This window comes from Telopea speciosissima, chromosome 2 (genome assembly GCF_018873765.1).
Source record: "Telopea speciosissima isolate NSW1024214 ecotype Mountain lineage chromosome 2, Tspe_v1, whole genome shotgun sequence".
NCBI lineage: Eukaryota > Viridiplantae > Streptophyta > Magnoliopsida > Proteales > Proteaceae > Telopea > Telopea speciosissima.
Window position 1 is genome coordinate 74,505,120 of NC_057917.1, and position 20,065 is coordinate 74,525,184.

Below are 20,065 nucleotides of genomic sequence, written 5' to 3' on the forward strand. Positions count from 1 at the left end.
CTTACCAAGAAGAGCTAAATTATTAGTTTGTGGATCTCAAAAACCCAAGCCTCTTCTTTCTTTAGACTGACATCGCCGAGATCCTACAGACATGGCATTTGTCATCATTTCCTCCCCAATAAAAACGAGTTGCAGCCTACCTAATAGCCTTGTGATGTGAGGCATGAACCCTGAACTGACACCCACAAAATTATTAATAAGCAATGTTATTGACTTGATCATTATTTCTTTACTAGTTATAAGAAAACAAACTACTTTTCTAGTCTTAACCCCTCCAATTCTTGGCCGGCCCAATTCCTCAGTGCCCCTAACAAGGGGGTGCAATGACCACCCTACCCCTGCCTGAACAGTCTACCCAAGCAGGGTCCACCCCCTTTTATTAGAAGCACTAGAGAACTGGATCGGCCAGGAAATTGAATTGGAGGAGATCATTTTCCCCCATACTACTACACAAGTTATCCATGTCATGGTCTAGAAATGGACCAAATTTTAGAGAAATATGATATGGCTTCTTCTCATTATTAATAGAGCTATTCAAAAGAAGCAAGCCCAGTCAGTCCATGGTGGGCCTCCTTCCATTTGGGGTGGGGTTAGAACTATAGAGAGAGACAGAGAGAAGATACAGGATAATGCACCCAGCAAGAAATATGATACGTGGCAGCCGATGCAACCTTACAAAGCTTCATAAAATCCTCCAACCAATGCCATGAGAGATGTAGATTTTCATGGATATAACTACACCCTTTGTCTTATCACAATTTGTTCCTATTTCTACTCATACTTCCCAACCCAAGAGCCCACCCCCATTTCGCATCAACACAGTCAAAGAAAGAACTCCACCTTACTCTGTTCAGCCATGGCTGCCTCCACAATGGCTCTCTCCTCTCCCTCACTTGCCGGGCAAGCATTGAAGCTTTCCCCTTCCACCTCTGATCTTTTTGGAGAAGGAAAGGTTACCATGCGAAAGGCCGTAGGCAAGCCAAAGCCCATCTCATCAGGCAGCCCATGGTACGGGCCCGATAGAGTCAAGTACTTGGGCCCTTTCTCCGGTGAACCACCATCCTACCTCACCGGTGAATTCCCCGGTGATTACGGCTGGGACACCGCTGGACTCTCTGCTGACCCCGAGACCTTCGCCAAGAACCGAGAGCTCGAGGTCATCCACTGCAGATGGGCCATGCTTGGGGCTCTTGGTTGTGTCTTCCCTGAGCTCCTTGCACGCAATGGAGTCAAGTTCGGCGAGGCTGTGTGGTTCAAGGCCGGTGCACAGATCTTCTCTGAGGGTGGGCTGGACTACTTGGGCAACCCAAGCTTGATCCATGCACAGAGCATTCTAGCCATCTGGGCTACACAGGTTATCTTGATGGGTGCTGTTGAGGGTTACCGTATTGCAGGTGGGCCTCTTGGTGAGATCACTGACCCACTCTACCCAGGTGGCAGCTTCGACCCATTGGGCCTTGCTGATGATCCTGAGGCTTTCGCTGAGTTGAAGGTGAAAGAGATTAAGAATGGCAGGTTGGCCATGTTCTCAATGTTTGGGTTCTTTGTTCAGGCCATTGTGACCGGCAAAGGACCATTGGAGAACCTGGCTGATCACCTCGCTGACCCTGTTAGCAACAATGCCTGGGCCTATGCCACCAACTTTGTCCCCGGCAAGTGAGTAATTAATGTTGTTCGTGTAAGGAAGCTCGTTAGAGTTCAAATTTCATGGGTGGCCCTTGGCAGTGTAAACTGAAAATGATGGTTTCTCTCTTTTTCTCTCTCTCTGAGTGGGGGGTTTATTTGTGTTCTAAGTTTCAAAAGCAATTGATCATGTGTTCATGTGAGCATTGTGGGAATGAGACGTGTTAATAAGTTGGCTTTGTGATATTCATATGGGCCATTTTGGTTTGGGCTTCTATTTTTGGTTTAATTGGGTCAGAGTACCATGGTTCGTGATCTTGGTATCGTCTGGATCGACCGATACGGATCGTGATTGCCTAAACTCGGGCAAATATGACAATTTTGTTCCTATTTTCTTATAAAAAACCTACTTTTTTTACATTTTTACCCCTTTCTATACAGCTGGATCAGATCAGGATCGGATCGGTCTCGGCCAATACCAATCTGATCCAGCCAAAATCGGCCGATCCGATACCTCAAAGCATGGGTCAGACCAAACAATACTTAATTTATCTACACCCAACTGTATTAGCTATGTGGGTTAAAGAAGTGAAATAGCTTTTGAAAATAGGTGGAGTATTGGTTCAGTTCCATACGACCCTTGTGAAGATTCCTCATTCCATTGCCCTTTTGATCCGAAAAAAAAAAGCATTAATGTGGTAATCAGGGCTACCACGTATACAAGGGGGTGATAACCGGTTTGGTTTTGGTTCGGTTCAAAGTTGGAAAGGTAGAAACCAAAATCTAACCATTTATAATAAATGGTTCCGGTTTAATGGTTTTGACTGCTTTCGGTTTTGTTTGCCAGTAACAATTTTGGACCCAATTAAAAAAATCTGATAGTTTTGGGCTTGTTCCATGGCATCTAGATTCTAGGCCCAATTTGCGACTTAAGAAATAAAAATAATTTAGGGTCGACATTTAATCTGAGGACGTAACCTCCACGGCCCAAGGGTAGGCAAGACCCAATCAGCACCCCATATCGATCCAATCTATAAAGGACAAAGAGGTCATTTCAGAGGGGGAAGAAAGAGAAAGACACAAGGGGTGCTAGCAGAGGCTACGCTCTCAGATAAAAACCATTTTTTTCAATAATTGGTGTAAATCCACTACAAAATACTAGAGAACGTATATAGAATGTCAGGAATTTACCTGTGTTTTAATTGATTTAATATGTATAATCAGTTCAATAGTATACCAATTGTAATAGGTTTTAATCGATTCAAAACCGACAATTTAAATGGTTACACTTTTTGAAACCAAAATTGAACTATTTAATAAACAATTTCATTTCTTAAAGCCAAATCGAACCAATTAATAAATGGTGTATCGATTCTAATTCACACAGTTCGATTCGATATCAGTAAAACAGTTTCGGTTTGCAATTTACACCCTTACTTGTATAGCCCCAAACCCAACATGCATTCTGCATTATTATTCCTGAAAGCCCAACCCATGTTCAGATTGGATTGGAATAGCAGCCTCTAGTCATATAATTGGATTGAAATATCCAATTTATAAGTCTATCTAACCCAATAATAAATCCAGGTAAGCAGTAGACCAAGGGTTTGGTCTCTCTATCAGATTTTTTAGATAGTTTAAAAGCCCATAGATGGTGGGTGGGCTTCCCCCATTTACTCGTATCCATACCCTAAAGCCCAAAATCTACCCCAAAAAAAAGCCCAAAATCTTAAAAAGAGAAAAAGAGGATATATGGAAAAGAATGGAGCAGAGAAGCTTGAGCAAAGGAGTGGCTTTCGCAGTTTCACACTCTTGTCTACTTTACAGATTTCCAAGTAGGAAAATATGTAGTGTAGTCGCAGGCACATCAAGAGAATGCTTCTACATGACAAATATCATACACAGTTAACCATATTCCAATCTAAGCGCTGATATACACCAAAATAAGTTTCAGTAGCGCCACTAGTATTACAAGTTGGATGGGTATTACCTGGGGCCACCACTGAAAAAGCTCCACATTGTTGGTATTTTAATTTTGTACCTTTTACATTTCACTAAAAAAAATAAAAAAAAATAAAAAAAATTAGTACCTTTTACAGACAATTTATATACTCAAAACAGCCTTCAAGAAACAAGACTTTAGGCGGTAGCAGCAGAATAGCAGTGATGGAGAAGCCCAGGAAGCAAGTGCTTCTCTTCTCCTGCGTAGAATCTGAAGATCTTGCCCGGAAAGTCGCTGCTCAGACTGATTGTATCCAACTTCAGTCCATAAATTGGAGGTTTCGGGTTCTCTTTCTGTCATATCAATCTCTGCCGAAAACTTTGTGTATTTGCTTTCTTAATATGTCTTTCACTAATTTTTTTTTCATTTTTTGGGATGAATAATCTATTTCAATAATTCTGGTACTTGGGTTCTTCCCCCTTCCTCCCCTCCCCAAAAAAAATCTTCTCTTTTTCTTCTTGGTTCTTGTAATATGGGCTATTTGATACTAATGGTAGGTGAATAAGAATCTGTTTTAGTTGTTTTCTATGAGCAGGAGATGGGTTCATATTGCATTGGTCTTTTAGGGCTGTTACTTGTTAACGTTTTTTGTGTTTCTCTTGCTGTTGCTTTATTCAATATATGCTGCTTTACGTTTTGCAGTAGATGGGTCTTCATTCAGTTGTATAACTCATTTGCCTGCTTTTTGCTAAATGTGAACCAGATTGGGTTATTTTTTAAGTTGGGTATTTCGCACTTATTATCATATTTGCTCTTTCATGTAGTTCTCATGCTCATCTCACCCTTTCTCCCTAAGCTTTCATTTTCTATTTTTTTTTTTTTTTCTTCTGGCTGCCAAGTTGAATTTCAATTTATATCTTGAATCATCTTTGGTCAATTTTCTTTCGTTTGTAGCCCTTTTGTTGATTTTATCTATTTGGTCCTTCCCATAATTTTGTTTTTCATGGAAGTCTTTCCATAATATAGAAAAGGTATTATTTCCTTGCAATGTATACTTGAACTGTCCATTCCTTATAATAAAATTTGTTTTTTCATTGCATCTTGGTAACCTAATTGAGTCGTCATGGTTTTTGTTTGAAAATTCCACCCTCCAATGTACAACCCTTCCAATTTTAATGTGTGATATAGTCCTGAATAATGGGGCTAGGGTGATGAGGGTGGGACCTTGAACCAATATTTTTCCATTTGCAAAATCATACACGACTATGATTGTATTGGTTATTGGCTCCTCCTCCTTTTTGGGGTGAAAGGAAGATGGTGAAGATCAGTACTGTTAAAGATAAAATGGTGATTAACCTGAAAGCCTGAATTGCCTGACTGCTATTCTGATAAGCAAAATGAAATAAACAAATATCTTTTCAAGGCTGGCAGTCAACAGTTTGAATGATCTGATCAACAATCCAACCGTAAGAGTGTTGGAATTGAAGATCTGGTTCTCTTAAGTCCTCACTGAAAATCCCTAGCCTATACATGTGCTATTTCTCCTTCCAGTTGATACTCAAATCTTTTTCATGCTTAATGGATTTGAGTTTGGAACTTTATATTAATTTCGTTCATTTCTATGGTAGCTTTGACACAATAACAAGAGCTCATTTTTTTGGATAAAAAGTGTGATTTCATCTGGTGGCTGTTACTAGTATTTGAGAGGAATAACTGATACATCTCTCTACATGTCTCAGGAGCTTTGATGATGGGTTCCCAAACCTTTTCATTAATAATGCACAGGATATCCGAGGTCAACATGTTGCTTTCATGGCATCTTTCAGCTCCCCAGCTGTTATCTTTGAGCAGCTTTCTGTCATATTTGCTCTGCCTCGGCTGTTTGTTGCTTCCTTTACATTGGTTTTACCATTCTTTCCTACTGGTTCTTTTGAGCGCATGGAAGAGGAAGGAGACGTTGCAACTGCATTTACAATGGCACGGATATTGTCAAATATACCCATATCAAGGGGTGGTCCAACTAGTCTAGTCATCTATGATATACATGCTTTACAGGTTTTCTTTTTTCTGTCTCCATTAAAAATTGGAGTTGTATAAAGCATGCATTAAATCTTTTCGGAATCAATTGTGCTTCTTCTGATTTGATTATTTTATTTTGCTTTGCTGAATTACTCTAGGTTTTTTGAGTTGACATATACTAATGTTCATCTATTCCCCCATAGTCAACATTTTTGTCATCATATCTGGACCTTATGCCACCATTTAGGTTTCAGATTGGCTTCATGATTACCAATTTGCAATTCCACTCTGAAGCATTCTTCAGTTAAAGCAAGAGTCTTTTATAAAATTTCTCCTAGACATTGTTATTCAATATGAAGCAATTTGTGTGGCTACTTTATTATCACAATTTTTCATTTCTGAATTGATCTGGAAAAAACTTGAAGAGAACAAAGTCAATATTTTTACGTTTACAGACCCTTTTAAAAGACAGAATGGAAGAAATATTGATGCTCTAGTTTCAGTTAATATTTTCCTTTTAATATTTAGATATTCAAAAATGTTATAAATGTGAGGGAGAACCTTCACAAAAGGTGGCTCTCCGGCTTATTCTCACAGTCGCTGTTTTGGTCATGAAATACCAACTTTTGAAGCATCTCCACCTAACAAATATTCCAATGTTTTCTGTCACTTAGATTCTTTGAAATACGATATTTCTTAAATCATAGTTTTCAAGGCATCACCTAGATGCCACCTAGGCGTCCAGGCTCTTTCTTGGGTCCAAGGCAACAGCACTCATGGTTGACACTTCACGAGTTTACGTTGATTTATGTTTATTGTTTTTTTTTCTTATGAATCTGCTTATATTATATCTTATGCATTGTTTAATATATATTGGTATTCTCATATTAGGTCATTACTAGTATATTATATCATATTGCATTGATATGGATTCTCTGTTGCATATAAGCATAATTATATAAAATTATCATTGCTATATTACATATATTCATATACTGTACACCTAGGGAGCCTAGGTGACACCGAGGCTCTTAGGAGCCTCTCCAACGCCTTGGGCCGCCTAGTTGCCGTGACAACTATGTTTCCTATTGAGTGCCTTCCCTTCTACTGAATTTATGTGAAAGATATATATAGATCCATCAATTTTTTTCTGAAAATTTGAACTTTGTGATAGTTTAATGTTCTTTCCTCTTTATCTAAGGAACTGAACCTTGGAGTTGATTGCATATGAAACAACCAGCTCTTTTTTGCTGCTAGTTGCGTTGAGTCTCTATATATCTTCTGCCTAACCTAAATCAAAAAGCCAACGAGTTTATAATGCACAACTTGGCTAATTTTAACTTTGTTCCAATTTATAGAATGTTATCCTCTAGCTTTAGGGAGCCGTCCTACAACATTCTTGGACAACCAATGCCTGGATCCGTATTGATAATAATCTGTATGAACATTTTATCCTTTTTGTAGTTGCAGACAGTTTTCCTATGATGTTGGGCCATGTTTATGGTACTTTATTCTTTGTAGTTGTATAAGCATGAATATGTGGTTGCATATATGGGAGCTCCCAACTATGTACTTGTTCCTGATCTCAGAATTTTCTTCCTTGATTTTCTACAGGAAAGATTTTATTTTGGGGATCATGTTCTGCCTTGTTTTGAAACTGGTATCCCTTTGTTGATACAACGTCTGCATGAGCTCCCTGATGCTAATAATGTGAGTGAATTCAAAACCTCACTCATGTGGAGTGTGTTCATTATGCTTTTGAAAAATGTTCATTTTGTTATTAGGATTATCATCTTTGTATTGTGGGGGCCGTGGGCTGACAAAATGTTTTGCTATGTTGGAAAGTTTAGCTTGAGCTAGCCTTGAATTGTTGTTTTCCCTGTCTTTGATATTTTCTTTAAGTCTATATCTTCCAGGTCTGCATTGCATTTCCAGATGATGGAGCATGGAAAAGATACTACAAGCAATTGCAGCACTTTCCCATGGTTAGATTCTTTTGCTTGATAATACTAAATCTGTTTTAAATTTATGCTTTATTATCCTCTGTTTTAATTGAAGGTGTCAAATGGCAGGTTGTATGCACAAAGGTTCGTGAAGGTGATAAGCGGATAGTTCGCCTCAAGGAGGGAAATCCAGCTGGTCACCACGTAGTCATTGTTGATGACTTGGTGCAGTCAGGAGGAACCCTCATTGAGTGCCAGGTATTTATCATCTAATAAAGCCCATCCTAGCTCTACCACTTAAAAGGGGGAAAATCCTTGTGCAATATTTCTTTTTCTAGTTTTCCACAATTTTTCAATTTTTAGTCAAAGTTTACCTCAATGTGCTCAAACCTTTTTGCGAGTATAATTTCAGCCTTCACTTTGGAAATAGAATCTGCTTTCGTCCAAGGAAGAGCTTAGATTTTGCAGCGTCTTTTATTTTATTTTTCCTCTAAATTATTGCAAGGAGTATGGTCGAATTGCTAATCCAGGTTATACATTTGAACTTACCTTTCAAAACCTGAATTCCAGCTTGGCTATTTAAGCATGGGCTTTGAAGTAACTTTTCTAAGTTTCTATATTTCCTGGTGTTGGAAAGACCGCAAACAAGTTGGAGAGGTTCCTATTAGATACCAGTTATGTTCTTCCATGTTTCAAGCTAGTCTCATATGGCACCATTTGTTCTTTTAAGTTTCATCTCACTTTAATTACCTACGGTATATTTAATATAGTCACCATCCATTCAGGTGTGTTACCAAAGGCTTGAGCCCGCAACATGAATCTCAGCCTTCCCAAGTGAATTAATATGAAACTCACTTGGACACGTAAATAGATAAAATAAAACCACAAGATATAAATAGGTAAGGTAATGTTGGCATCCAAAATTTTAGGTTTTGCTTTTCAGTTACCAAGTAGGGATTGTTGGAGGGCTGGAACAGTCATCAAGATATAAGAGATTCCTAAGGAGAGCCCCATATGGTATTTCATGAACTTCTATATCTAATGTAAGGGTGTAAATTGGTCCGGAACCAGGTATTCAGTTCAGTTCCAGGGAGAGTTGGTGTGATCCGGAACTGGATCGAATACCGCCTCGGTTCTGAAAAGTGGTACCTGTCCCGTACCTGTTCACTTCCGGTTCTTGTACTCAATTTATACTGTATGTGTAGTATAAAGTATGTTATTATACTATAATATAGTAGTATTATAAAATCTAATACTAATATTATAGTATAAAGTATGTTATTATACTATAATATAGTAGTATTATAAAATCTAATACTAATTTTATAATATTAGTATTATATTGTATGAATATACTATAATATAGTAGTATTAATTACAATATACTAAAATTTGGTTCGGTTCTGGTACCCAAATTCGGTTTCTATGCTGGAACCAAATCCAAACCGAGCTCAGTTCTTGCATCCCAGTCCCGGATGGTAACCAAATTCCATTCGGTTTGGTTTGGTTCCGGTCATTCAGTCCAGATCCAGATTCAGTTTTCGATTCCAGTTCTAATTTGACACCCTTAATCTAATGGTCCATACTATTATTTCATAGATTCTGCATCCTGCGGGGTTTAGGTTGTTTGATGGAAGTAATCCATATTTAGTTGTTCATATTACATGTCTAGACACTATGGTAAGCAGGATCAGTGGTTTTGGGACATACTAGACCCAATCAGAACTACAATAGATTACTAGGTTGTTAGAATTTATTGTCATCATCAATTGGGATATATTTCTGAGCAGATTTGTGAATTCAGCTATTGATTCCAATTTTACCTTTTTTTTTAAAATCAAAAGTTTAGCTTTGAGCCCTTTTTTCTGGTTTAATTTTATTTTTCAATACTTGTTGTTTTTAATGTGAATTGATTTTGCATTGGTTCTGAATAATTAGAGCATCTGGTTTCTGGTCCAGCTATATTTAGCTTCTTCACAATGACCTGTTGTACCGACACTGTACTGATTAATGACCAGTCCTGGTGTCTATGCTGGTGAAGCTTCAGTATTGTCTTAATTTCATGTGATTTTAGCTTATATCCATGACAGGACTAACGATTGTGTTTTTGTTTTCGTTTGTGGCACTACTAGAAAGTTTTGGCTGCTCATGGTGCTGCAAAGGTTAGTGCTTATGTCACCCATGCAGTATTTCCTAAGCGATCCTTTGAGCGTTTTACTCATAATGATGGTAAGTACTCGTACCTGCTCACATGTGTGCTGTTTTCAAGTTATCTGGTTTCTGACTTTCCATGCAATCACTGCTTTCAGAGAACTCAGAGAAAGCATTTACCTACTTCTGGATCACGGATTCATGCCCCCTTACTGTGAAGGCCATAGCAAATAAGTCGCCTTTCGAAGTTCTGAGTCTTGCAGGATCCATTGCAGAAGCCCTTCAAATCTGAAATGAATATAAAGGGGCTCACTCTTGAGTTATGGTTGAAATTAATCTGACGTTGACTTATAGAGGTTGGGAGGCAAATTAATTCTATTCACCATCTTTGAGGAGTTTATCATTGACAAATAGTCCTACATTTTCGTTTAATAAGATTCATTAGTTATCCATCATCATCTGCAATATGCAGACAACAGTTAAAGAGGTAGTTTCATGTATGTGTTGTTGTATCTCAAACTAAATAGCTCTGTTAATTATAATTGTTTTAGTTGAATCTTGGTTTTCAAGAACTGTAGTATGTTGTGTTTGATGAAGAGACCACTTGAATTCAGGATTATTTTGCACACCCTATTGTTGAGATGGAATTTGCCATGCGACAAAATGAAGCATTGAAAATTTCAGGATTACCAAGGAGTTAGTAAAATAATGAGGGATTGCATGGATATACATAGGAACAGTTGGACTTGGGTCTAACATTTGATACGTGTTACTCAAAATCATTCCCTAAAACATTCAACGGTCAGAATTGTCACATCATTCTTTCACATGGCATAAATAAATATGTCAACTAAGGCACAAATCATGTTTGGTTCAATCAAGAATTTCTTGCCAAATTTTAAATAGTTTGTGTGGACGTGCTTGATTATTTATGAACAGCGGTTTAAGTACACTTTGCCCATCCATATAGGTAGGGGTGTCCTGATTATATAGTTCTTCCAAACCTTAGAACCAGTACCAATTAATTATGGGATACTCATGTTTTAGTTCCCAAGTCAGAAATTTTAATCGGTTTAAAGACCCAAAACATGATTCAATTAAGTCCAAAGAAAGGGGTTTTTTAGCTCGTATATTGGGTTCATATGCCATCTATGATTTATAAAAATAAAAAAAAAGTTAGATAAAAAATCTCTAAAATATAAAGCATGTTGACTCAATGGTCTATTTTAACATGAGTATGCTTGGGCCAAGAATGAATAGTAAGTGAAAAACCTAAAAACCTATATAAACCCCATAATTGAATCTAATCTATTCTTGATTAGTTCTAATCGGTTAATGGATTTGGTCAGTTGCAGTTCTAAAATATAAATAACTCTGTGGAGTAAAGGCTGGGCAGGCTTGTGCCTAGCCTGAGTCTGTATCTCTCCCACCCCTATGGAAATGACCCCCACCCTCCCCATCCCACCCATTCCATTGGGCACAGCCTCTAGCTCTAGGAAAGTTAGGGTGTGCCCCCTCTCCCTAACTCTGTTAGGATTAGAACTAACAAATTAATAATTGGTTCTGATTTTTCAATCAATGGAGGTAATGACAATCAGGGTTTTAAGAATCTTGGATTGGAAGCCGCAGTGACCGATCTCAATTACCATCGATTCGACATGGCCAATTCACACCCAAAAGTCCAAGAAATTCTACATTTTTTGATCTGAGGACCGATTCTAGGGTTCTTGAACTCCTATTCAGGCCAATTCCGAACCGGGTCGGATCAAAATCGCCCCCAATTCCATGTTTTAAAATCTTGATTAAGTGATTAACTGTCCAAGTGGAATCATTATCGTCTATGGTTCCCTGACTAGTGTGGTTCCCTAGTGCCTCTCACAAGAGGGGGGTGAGACCCACCTGGGGCACCTGACCGAACACTCTGCCTAGGTGGGGTCCACCCTCCTCTTGTGAGAGGCACTAAAACCGCACCGGTCAGGAACCGCATGCGATAAATTCGCCCAAATGCGATCAACCCCAACACCGAACACCTTTTATTTTCTTTGGGATCAGGAAAAAGAAAAAAGTTTTGAAGAGAAAAGTTTCAGTAAATACAGGTAAATAAAGGAGAGTGATGGAAATTTCGCCAAAATGATTATAGACAGATTACCTCTAATACATTACATTAGATCAGTATTTAGGAAGAACGTAAGATCGATCATCTGAGAAAGGGGAGGAGAGGAGCAGCAAAATAGAGATGGCCAGCATACGACTATTTCCATCACAACACTGGCAGCCCACAAACAACATAGGCATTACGAAACAACCCACCAGAGCCCTTCGCACTTTTCAATTCAACCCAACCGATAATAACAGCAGCAACAGCAATCCATCATCAGGAAGAAACCCACTCCCCTCCTTTGCTGTAAATCCCTCTAAAGCTCCAAATCCAATCTCCAAGAATCAGAATCAACCACCATTAGTGGTTGTGGGCTCTGCAAATGCAGATATCTATGTTGAGATTGACAGGCTCCCAGAGGAAGGAGAGACTATCGCTGCCAAGACTGGCCAGACTCTTGCTGGAGGCAAAGGTGCTAATCAGGCTGTCTGTGGTGGAAAGCTCTCCTACCCAACTTACTTTATTGGCCAGATTGGTGAGGATGCTAATGGGAGGTTGATCACTGAGGCCTTGGAAGGTGGTGGCGTCCACCTTGATCATCTCACTACTGTATCTGCTGCCCCAACTGGACATGCAGTGGTGATGCTCCAGCCTGATGGGCAGAATTCCATTATCATTGTTGGGGGTGCCAACATGTCTTGCTGGCCGGACAAGCTCTCGGATGAAGATTTGCAGGCTGTGAGAAATGCTGGGGTTGTTTTACTTCAGAGGGAGATTCCCGATTCTGTCAATATTCAAGTGGCGAAGGTCTAGATTTCTCCTTTCCCCATCTTGATTTTCTGGCAATCCTGATACCACGTTACTTTGGGGCAAAATTGCTTCTTTATGTTTATCGAATAGTTATTTATTGCTTTTGATTTATCAAAACGGGTTTTTAATTTTCCAATTTATGTGCTCTCGAATATCAGATTCAATGAAGAAAAAAATACTGAAAACTGGTACTGTTGTTTACTTCTCCTTTTATTTTCTTTGTCTACTTTTGCATAAACTTCTGCTTAATTACCCTCTTATGGAATTGTTAATAGTTTTATTTGAGCCTTCTTGTTTATAGATTCTAAGATAGAGAGGTTCCAGAGGGACAGTAACACTAATTTGTGTTAGTGTTATTGAGGAACATGGCTCTTTTAAGGTCTTCAAGATGCATCCTTTAGGTTTATAATTCAAGAAGAAGTAGAGGAATTTTAGTGCCAATGATTGGTTTTAATGCCTGAGTACTGTTTAGTTGCTGGAATTTGGTGTGTGAGTTTAAGACAGGATGGACTGAGTGCTTCCATCCATGTCATATACCTAGTTGGATTGAGTGCAGATACTTGGTTTATGAAAACATAGCCTTAAGTCTGGAGTTTTAATTGGCTTGTGCCACATTTCTGGCTATAACACGACAACAGATTAATCTGTCCCTGAAATGTTTCATATGACCCTTCTACAAAGCTAAAAAGATACCCACAGAATAATGGATCACTGTAGAGCAATCGTAACCAGAAAAACATTATTTTTGTGTAGGTATTCTTAAGGTGGTAACAGCCTCTATCACATATGTTAATGTCACTCATGATATGGATGGGTCTAGTGTTGTTACCAAGAAAGACTGAAAATATCAACTATCAACAAAAGCATAGAAACATTTTGAATGATAAACGAAGCATTATTCATCCTTTTATTCTTTGACAAATATTCCAACTTCTTATTTGTTCGAGAAGATATTAGGCACTATGATAGACAGAACGATATAGTATCTAGATAGAGTGAAATGTTAGATAATTCATGACACTGACTACAAGTGGCAGATAAGGCTTAGTTAAAATTATAAACCTCTAGAATCCTTTATGAGAAGATAATTGAGGGATAATATTGATGAGAGGAATGGGAAATGAAGAGAATCCACTTTACAAGATTTTTACTTGACAGGGAGCTGAATAGTACCTGAAATCAAATGAATTATTGAATTCCATTGACAACAAAAAATTATGTCTGCATTGGGATGTCTTAAATATGTGAAAGAGCTAGACATATCTTGATCTGAATTGTGAGAAGAAATTTACAATTCTGTGACTGTCAAAATATGGTTTGGTACTTTGGTCTGGTTCACAGAGAATCTGTTTAGTTTCCTTGATTCAATTGAGTTTCCATAACTTATTAGATTTTGAGTTATTTTTATGGAGAAAATTTGAAAGGAATGTCTATAAGATTCGCCAACAATTAGTTATATGGCAATATAGTTATGGTGTATTCTGGATGTTTGGTGCCTGTGATTTTCTCACTGCTGAATTGACGGTGATCATTAGAGGATTGGAGATATCCTTGTCCCATGAATGCTCTGATCTGTTATTCAGAGAGATGTAGTATTGGTTCTCAAGTGGCTTTCTCCTAGCCTTGTGGAGCCATGGATATCTCATAGAAAGCGCTAGATTTCTTAGTTCAGCTGAAAATGTAAAGGAGGAGCATCCTAAGAGCCTAATCAAGGGCCAGGAATAGATCTATAATTTTATTTTATTAGTTGTATGTGTCAGATGAATAGTCAGCATCGGGGTATATTTGTCGTTTTATGGTCTAGATATGTGCTTGAGAAAGTTTCTAATTTTGGGTAGAAGAGTTCTATTTAGTGTCTGTTTCTGGTCTTGCTTTATTAAGAAGTAGTCTAGTTGATTTAGGAAAGTTTAAGTCTTTAAATATATGCTCTAATTGTACCCCATGATTTTATTTTATTTTATTTTTGGGGTGGGGGGGGGGGGGTTGATGGAATAAAAATTTTGAGTTTCCTGAGTAGTTTTAGCTGCTTACTAAATTTTAGTTGTGGTTAAAGTATTTCTCTGATCTCCTACCTGGCTTTCATTGATTCTTAATTGCTTCTCTGTTTTCTGTTCTGTTCATCTTCCTTTCTATATGACTATATCCCATACTCGGTTTCCCTTGGTTCCCTGCTTCATTTGCCGATATACATATCAGAGCATATCAGTATCCTCCATTTCTGTTCTGTTCTTTCTCTGGAAACCATACTTTCATTTTCAAAACAATATCTGATATTCAATATGATCTCAAACTTCTTCATATTGTTTCTATAGACATGCTCTGTTCTGAGACTTGAAAATCTGACCAAAAATCAAATCTTGTCCAGCCAACCTTGCCTCGAGTGCTAAGAAATGTTTCAAACCAAAACTACATGGTTCTGCTAGTCTAGAAGTTCACTCGACCAGAATTTTAGCCTCGTCTAATTTAGGGTTTGCTGGGTATTGAATTTCTCCCATAGAATCCTAATTCTGATCCTTCTAATTTCTGGAATTTTTTCACATATTCTGCTGACTAGTTCTTTCAATCATTCAGTGCCCTAGCTTCCCTTATTGGCCCATTATATTTGGGATCTTAATCCCTTGCCCATATTGCAACGTTTCCTTCTTATAGAGGATGAAGTTTGTTAATGAGTTACCCAACGCCAGGGTGGTTACACAGATACGCGTTTTCGCATTTAGAGTCTTTTTTCCCATTATGTGGTTTTCTGTTGGTGGTGTTGTCTGCTGGAGCATTTCTTGTTTTATTATACTTTTTTGTATCTCTTTCTCCCCTTTCTTTGTTACAACAACAACAGCAACAAACTAAGCCTTATCCCAACTTAATGGGATCGGCTACATGGATGATGGATCCAACAAACCAAAGAGGGAAAACTAAGGTCTAAACAAGAAAAGGGGGATGAAGAGATGGGAAAAGATGGATGGGGAATGAGATGAGAAATGAAAAAAGGAAATTGACAAATGAAAGTAAGAGGAAGGAGGCACATCCCAGCAGGTCAGGAGTATCTCAACTATGTTAAAAAGAGCTACCTTGGACTGATAACTAACAATGTCCATGGCTGTTAGAGGATTCCTCTCTAAAATATTGACACTAAAGTAGTGAGACAGTACAGCAAGACCAGTTAAGCATATCAACTGAATGGAATTATGCACTCATATATTTTCTGCTTTGTTGCACATAAAATAAAATCCAGGACATATCTGTGGGGCTACTATGCTGGGCTAGGACATCAAATGAGTAGCCATTCCATGATACACGAATGGACACCAAGCCTTAGCTGGTTCACCCATGGTGTTTCAACTGTTGAAAAGATATGATACTCCATAGAGTTGTGGCATACAAAGAGTTTAGACATCATTTATGATTATTTAAACTGTAACCGTTATTATCAGAAAAGGGACCAGTATATTGACTTGGTCATGCATAGATCCAAAGCTAGACTATTTTTTAGCCTAGAATTTCGAGTTCTGCTTGGTAAATAACGCCCTTGATTTATTTTCATGTTGAATAGCGACAATCCGTGCTTGAATCCTTCCTCTCTGATTGTTCCAAATCAACAATGGACAATTTTTATTTATTTTTTTTTGGGGGGGGGGGGGGGGAATGTGTGAGAGCCAATGCACAAAGGCACCCTTATGTTGACTAGGACATGTAGATTCAAAGCTAGATTATTTTATAGCCTAGAATTTAGAGTTATGTTTGGTGAATACTGCACATCATTCCATCTGCGCTTATCGTGGTGTCTAAATTTAAGTATATTCCTGTTTTTTACATCAAATTCACATTTAAAGCTGTTGGTTGGAACATGGATGCTTTATTTGTAGCAAACTCTTGTATCTTCATTCAAGGGATCTTTTTTATGTAGCTTATGATTGAGTACTTGGTTCATATTTGGGTTTGAACCCTTTCCAGCTGCATATTCAACTTTTCCTGCAGCAGTTATTGGGTTGAATGATTTGTTTGGGCATTTGGATTTGTCACCATGAACAAGGAAAAAGAGTGGTTGTAACAGGAAGGAAAAACCTGGGGGAGGGGGTAGGGGCAGTGGGAAACATCCAAAAGCTAACCCCCCCCCCCCTCCGATACACACAGAAAAAAAAGGTGGATGCTTTTCCTTTTTCTATTTCTTACTTTCTCTTTTTGGGGAGTACGCAAACACTGTCTTCTAGTACGGAAAGACCTTCACATGGCAGGATATCACCATCTGTTGACATTACCAACTGGTATAGCTGGCTTCATTAGTGCTCTTGTTATTCAACTGTACATTCTATTTATTCTATAATATCAGCTTTCCACCAAAACTATATGAACAAATTGAGATACGTTTTTGCTATAGTTTTCTGTTGTTGGAGTCTTCAATCCTTCTTTTTTTTGGTGCATACAGCATTTGATCTCAAAACATGAACAACACTCTTGTTATCCCGAAAGAGTAAAAACCTTGCTGCCTTTAAATTGCGCCTTAATTTCTGATGAAATTTGTTGTTCTTTTTCATTGATTTATAGTTCAAGTTTTACTTTTCCATCTTAAGCTTGAGGTATGGCCTTTGATATGAATGTTATATGGTGTGATTTCTTGGACTTGACTGATGCATTCTTCAATTTTCTGAATCTTCAGGTTGCAAGGGATGTGGGTGTTCCAGTCATTTTGGATGTTGGGGGAATGGAGGGACCAATACCTGGGGAACTTCTAAATTTTGTGGATATACTGAGCCCTAATGAAACTGAACTGGCGCGTTTGACTGGAATGCAGACAGATAGTTTCGAGCAAATAAACCATGCTGTAGCAAAATGTCAGGAAATGGTGAGCTTTTGGTAGCCACAGATGACCGTGATTGTTAACATTTTAGTTATCTCAATCTGGATGCAGATATTTTTTTTCCATAAAAATCCAAGGGATTTAGAAACGTTTCATGGACCTTAAAGAACTTGAAGCTTTCCAATGTTTAAAATTTGCCTTATATATTGTTTCAAGATTATGGATAGTGTCAACAGTATTATGGGGTATATTGCCTGGATACCTAAAAATGGGAGCTATCCTTGTCTGACACTTCTAAGTACAAGATACCATATCTTAGTCGTATCTTTGAAATTACCCAGGTGACACAGAAGATTAGACCTATGCAAGCCATTGAAATTTTCCCCTGTAAAGAAATGTATTTGCACGAGTAAAAAAAAAAATTCAGGTGTTGTATTCTCAGTTCTAACATTTAATTTGCACCAGTAATAGTTGCCTTTTTGGCAGTCTGTTGGTCGATTTGGAGAGGTAAGGTCCTGGTGTACCCAGTTGACATAGTATGCAAGCCACACTATCTGTGGCATATTCTACTTTCATTGCTTTGAAGCCTTAACTAAGTCTTGTGTATAGCTCATAAAAGAGTAGTCTACCCCCCTTTTGGGTACAGATTAGCACATCCAAGTATTTTAAATGTTGATTTTTTAATCTAGGAGTTAAAACTGTTAGTATTTTCAATTTTTGTTTCATTTACTATACATGCTCGGGGTCTTCTTTGTCTCTATAAAATTTTCAGAACATATTGCTGTTCTATATTCTTCTTGCTTAAATTTGCACATTTGCAAAACAAATGATTTAGTGCACGAGTTTTCTAATTGTACCTTATTCAAGTCTTGTAGGTCTGTTCAAATTCGTGTTAAGTGACAGTTTCTCCTCATACAGTATTCATAAGTCCAAAAGCAAAGATTTCATGTTGAATGATATTACGTAGTTTGGCAACATTAGATCATCAATACCGGGATTTATAACTATGGTTGAAATGTGAGACTTTGCCTATGCTACCTCATTTTGGAACATGTTTGCTTGAATATAACCATTTGCTTAAAACATATTTTCAGGGAGTCAAGCAGGTCCTAGTAAAACTTGGTGAAAAAGGGTCAGCTCTATTTGTAGAAGGAGAAGAGCCAATAAGACAACCAATGATCTCAGCTTCGAGAGTTCTGGACACAACTGGTGCCGGTGATACCTTTACTGCTGCTTTTGCAGTGGCTTTTGTGGAGGGCAGGTCAAAAAAAGAATGCATGAGATTTGCTGGTACGCATAGTGTAGTCTATTTCCTGCTTTCTTCCTTTTTTATGCTTTTCCATTTACCTTCTCTCGTAACAATGGGGTGGATTTGCAGCTGCAGCAGCTTCTCTTTGTGTTCAAGTGAAGGGGGCGATTCCAAGCATGCCAAGTAGGAAAGTTGTTCTAGAGCTTCTTCAATCTCTTTGAGGATGACACTTATGCAGAGAAATAAGAAGTGAATTTCACATTGACGAACACAACATACTTCTCAATTTCTTGTGATGTCCCATAGAGAATTTGGTGAATCCATGCTAATAATTATTTCTTAGTAGGATCATAATTTTATCATAATATGACCAATATGATTTGGGCATAGGAATCGAGTATAAACCATTTCTTCTCTCAGATACTTTGCCCATGATAGATATTTTCATGTTATAGACAGATATTGGGTCATTACAGTAGGTGAAGAATTTCTTTTCTAAGGCTGATTTTTCACATCATTACTAACTAGATGCTGATTTGTTCAAATCATAGCGCTGACAGGATACTAGTTAGGGGGTGTCAATCGATCTGGGCTGAACCAATTTCAGACTGGTTTATCCACATGAGGCCTACATGGGTCAGAATAGAGAAGCGAGTGAGTGTCAATGTGAACCACACGGCTCGCTATGTGAGGGAGCGTATAATGGAATCTGCACTCCAACATTGTATTGTACTTGTTTTTTTAGGCAGGCCTTAGGAGGAATTGAGCTCATGACCTCATGGTCCTCGTCAATTGAGCTATCTCCTTAGGGTACAATTAGGTTAAGATTAAGGTCTGCAGTCTGCCCTCATTAACAAATCTATCTAATTTTTTAATGCTTTTATTAGGGTTACAACAGGGTCGGGTTGGCCCAGGCTTTATAGAACCCTAAACCAACCCTAAGTCCCTATGGCTGGGCTCAGGCCCGACCCAACCCTGACTCAGGGCCAAAAAAATCCAACTCGGACCCGCCCTTAGGATCGGGTTGGGCTGACCCTGATTAGCCCTGATCATGGGGAGGGGAAGGAAATGCATGGGCTGAAATGGGTCGGGAAGAAAATTATCAATTTTACGTAAAATAACACTATAATAAAATGTGTTATATGACTTATTGTCTTCATATATAATATATTATATAACAAAATGTGGGTGACGTTTAAAATTTATAATATATATCATGTCAATATATATTCTATAGTATAAATTAAAACAGGGTCGGGCCGGGCTGGACCAGGCTTAACTTGAGGCCTCAACCCTAATCCAACCCGACCCTGACTCGGGGCAAGAAATTTCCAGTCCTGACCCGTCCTCAAGGCTAAATATTTCAGCCTAGGCCCTGTTCGGACTCAGGGCGGACCAGGACGGGTTCGGGCCGACAGGGCCAAACTTGCACCCCTAG

At 38.3% G+C, this 20,065-nt stretch overlaps 3 protein-coding genes across 3 annotated transcripts; all 3 read left to right on the forward strand.

Annotated features, from left to right (window-relative positions):
• Window positions 1-835: 835 nt before the first annotated feature.
• LOC122649899 (chlorophyll a-b binding protein of LHCII type 1-like) lies at window positions 836-1,738 on the forward strand. Its single transcript, XM_043843155.1, has one exon. It carries the CDS (start codon window positions 857-859, stop codon window positions 1,658-1,660), a length of 804 nt encoding a protein of 267 aa, XP_043699090.1. The 5' UTR covers window positions 836-856; the 3' UTR covers window positions 1,661-1,738.
• Window positions 1,739-3,761: 2,023 nt separating this feature from the next.
• Window positions 3,762-10,247, forward strand: LOC122652697 (ribose-phosphate pyrophosphokinase 4). The gene is made up of 7 exons (XM_043846514.1): window positions 3,762-3,902; window positions 5,305-5,620; window positions 7,199-7,294; window positions 7,501-7,569; window positions 7,657-7,785; window positions 9,660-9,756; window positions 9,837-10,247. Exons 1-7 carry the CDS (start codon window positions 3,790-3,792, stop codon window positions 9,968-9,970), a joined length of 954 nt encoding a protein of 317 aa, XP_043702449.1. The 5' UTR covers window positions 3,762-3,789; the 3' UTR covers window positions 9,971-10,247.
• A 1,615-nt stretch (window positions 10,248-11,862) lies between these two features.
• LOC122652696 (ribokinase) lies at window positions 11,863-18,860 on the forward strand. Its single transcript, XM_043846513.1, has 4 exons — window positions 11,863-12,583; window positions 17,238-17,423; window positions 18,473-18,668; window positions 18,757-18,860. Exons 1-4 carry the CDS (start codon window positions 11,915-11,917, stop codon window positions 18,846-18,848), a joined length of 1,143 nt encoding a protein of 380 aa, XP_043702448.1. The 5' UTR covers window positions 11,863-11,914; the 3' UTR covers window positions 18,849-18,860.
• The last annotated feature ends 1,205 nt before the right edge of the window (window positions 18,861-20,065 follow it).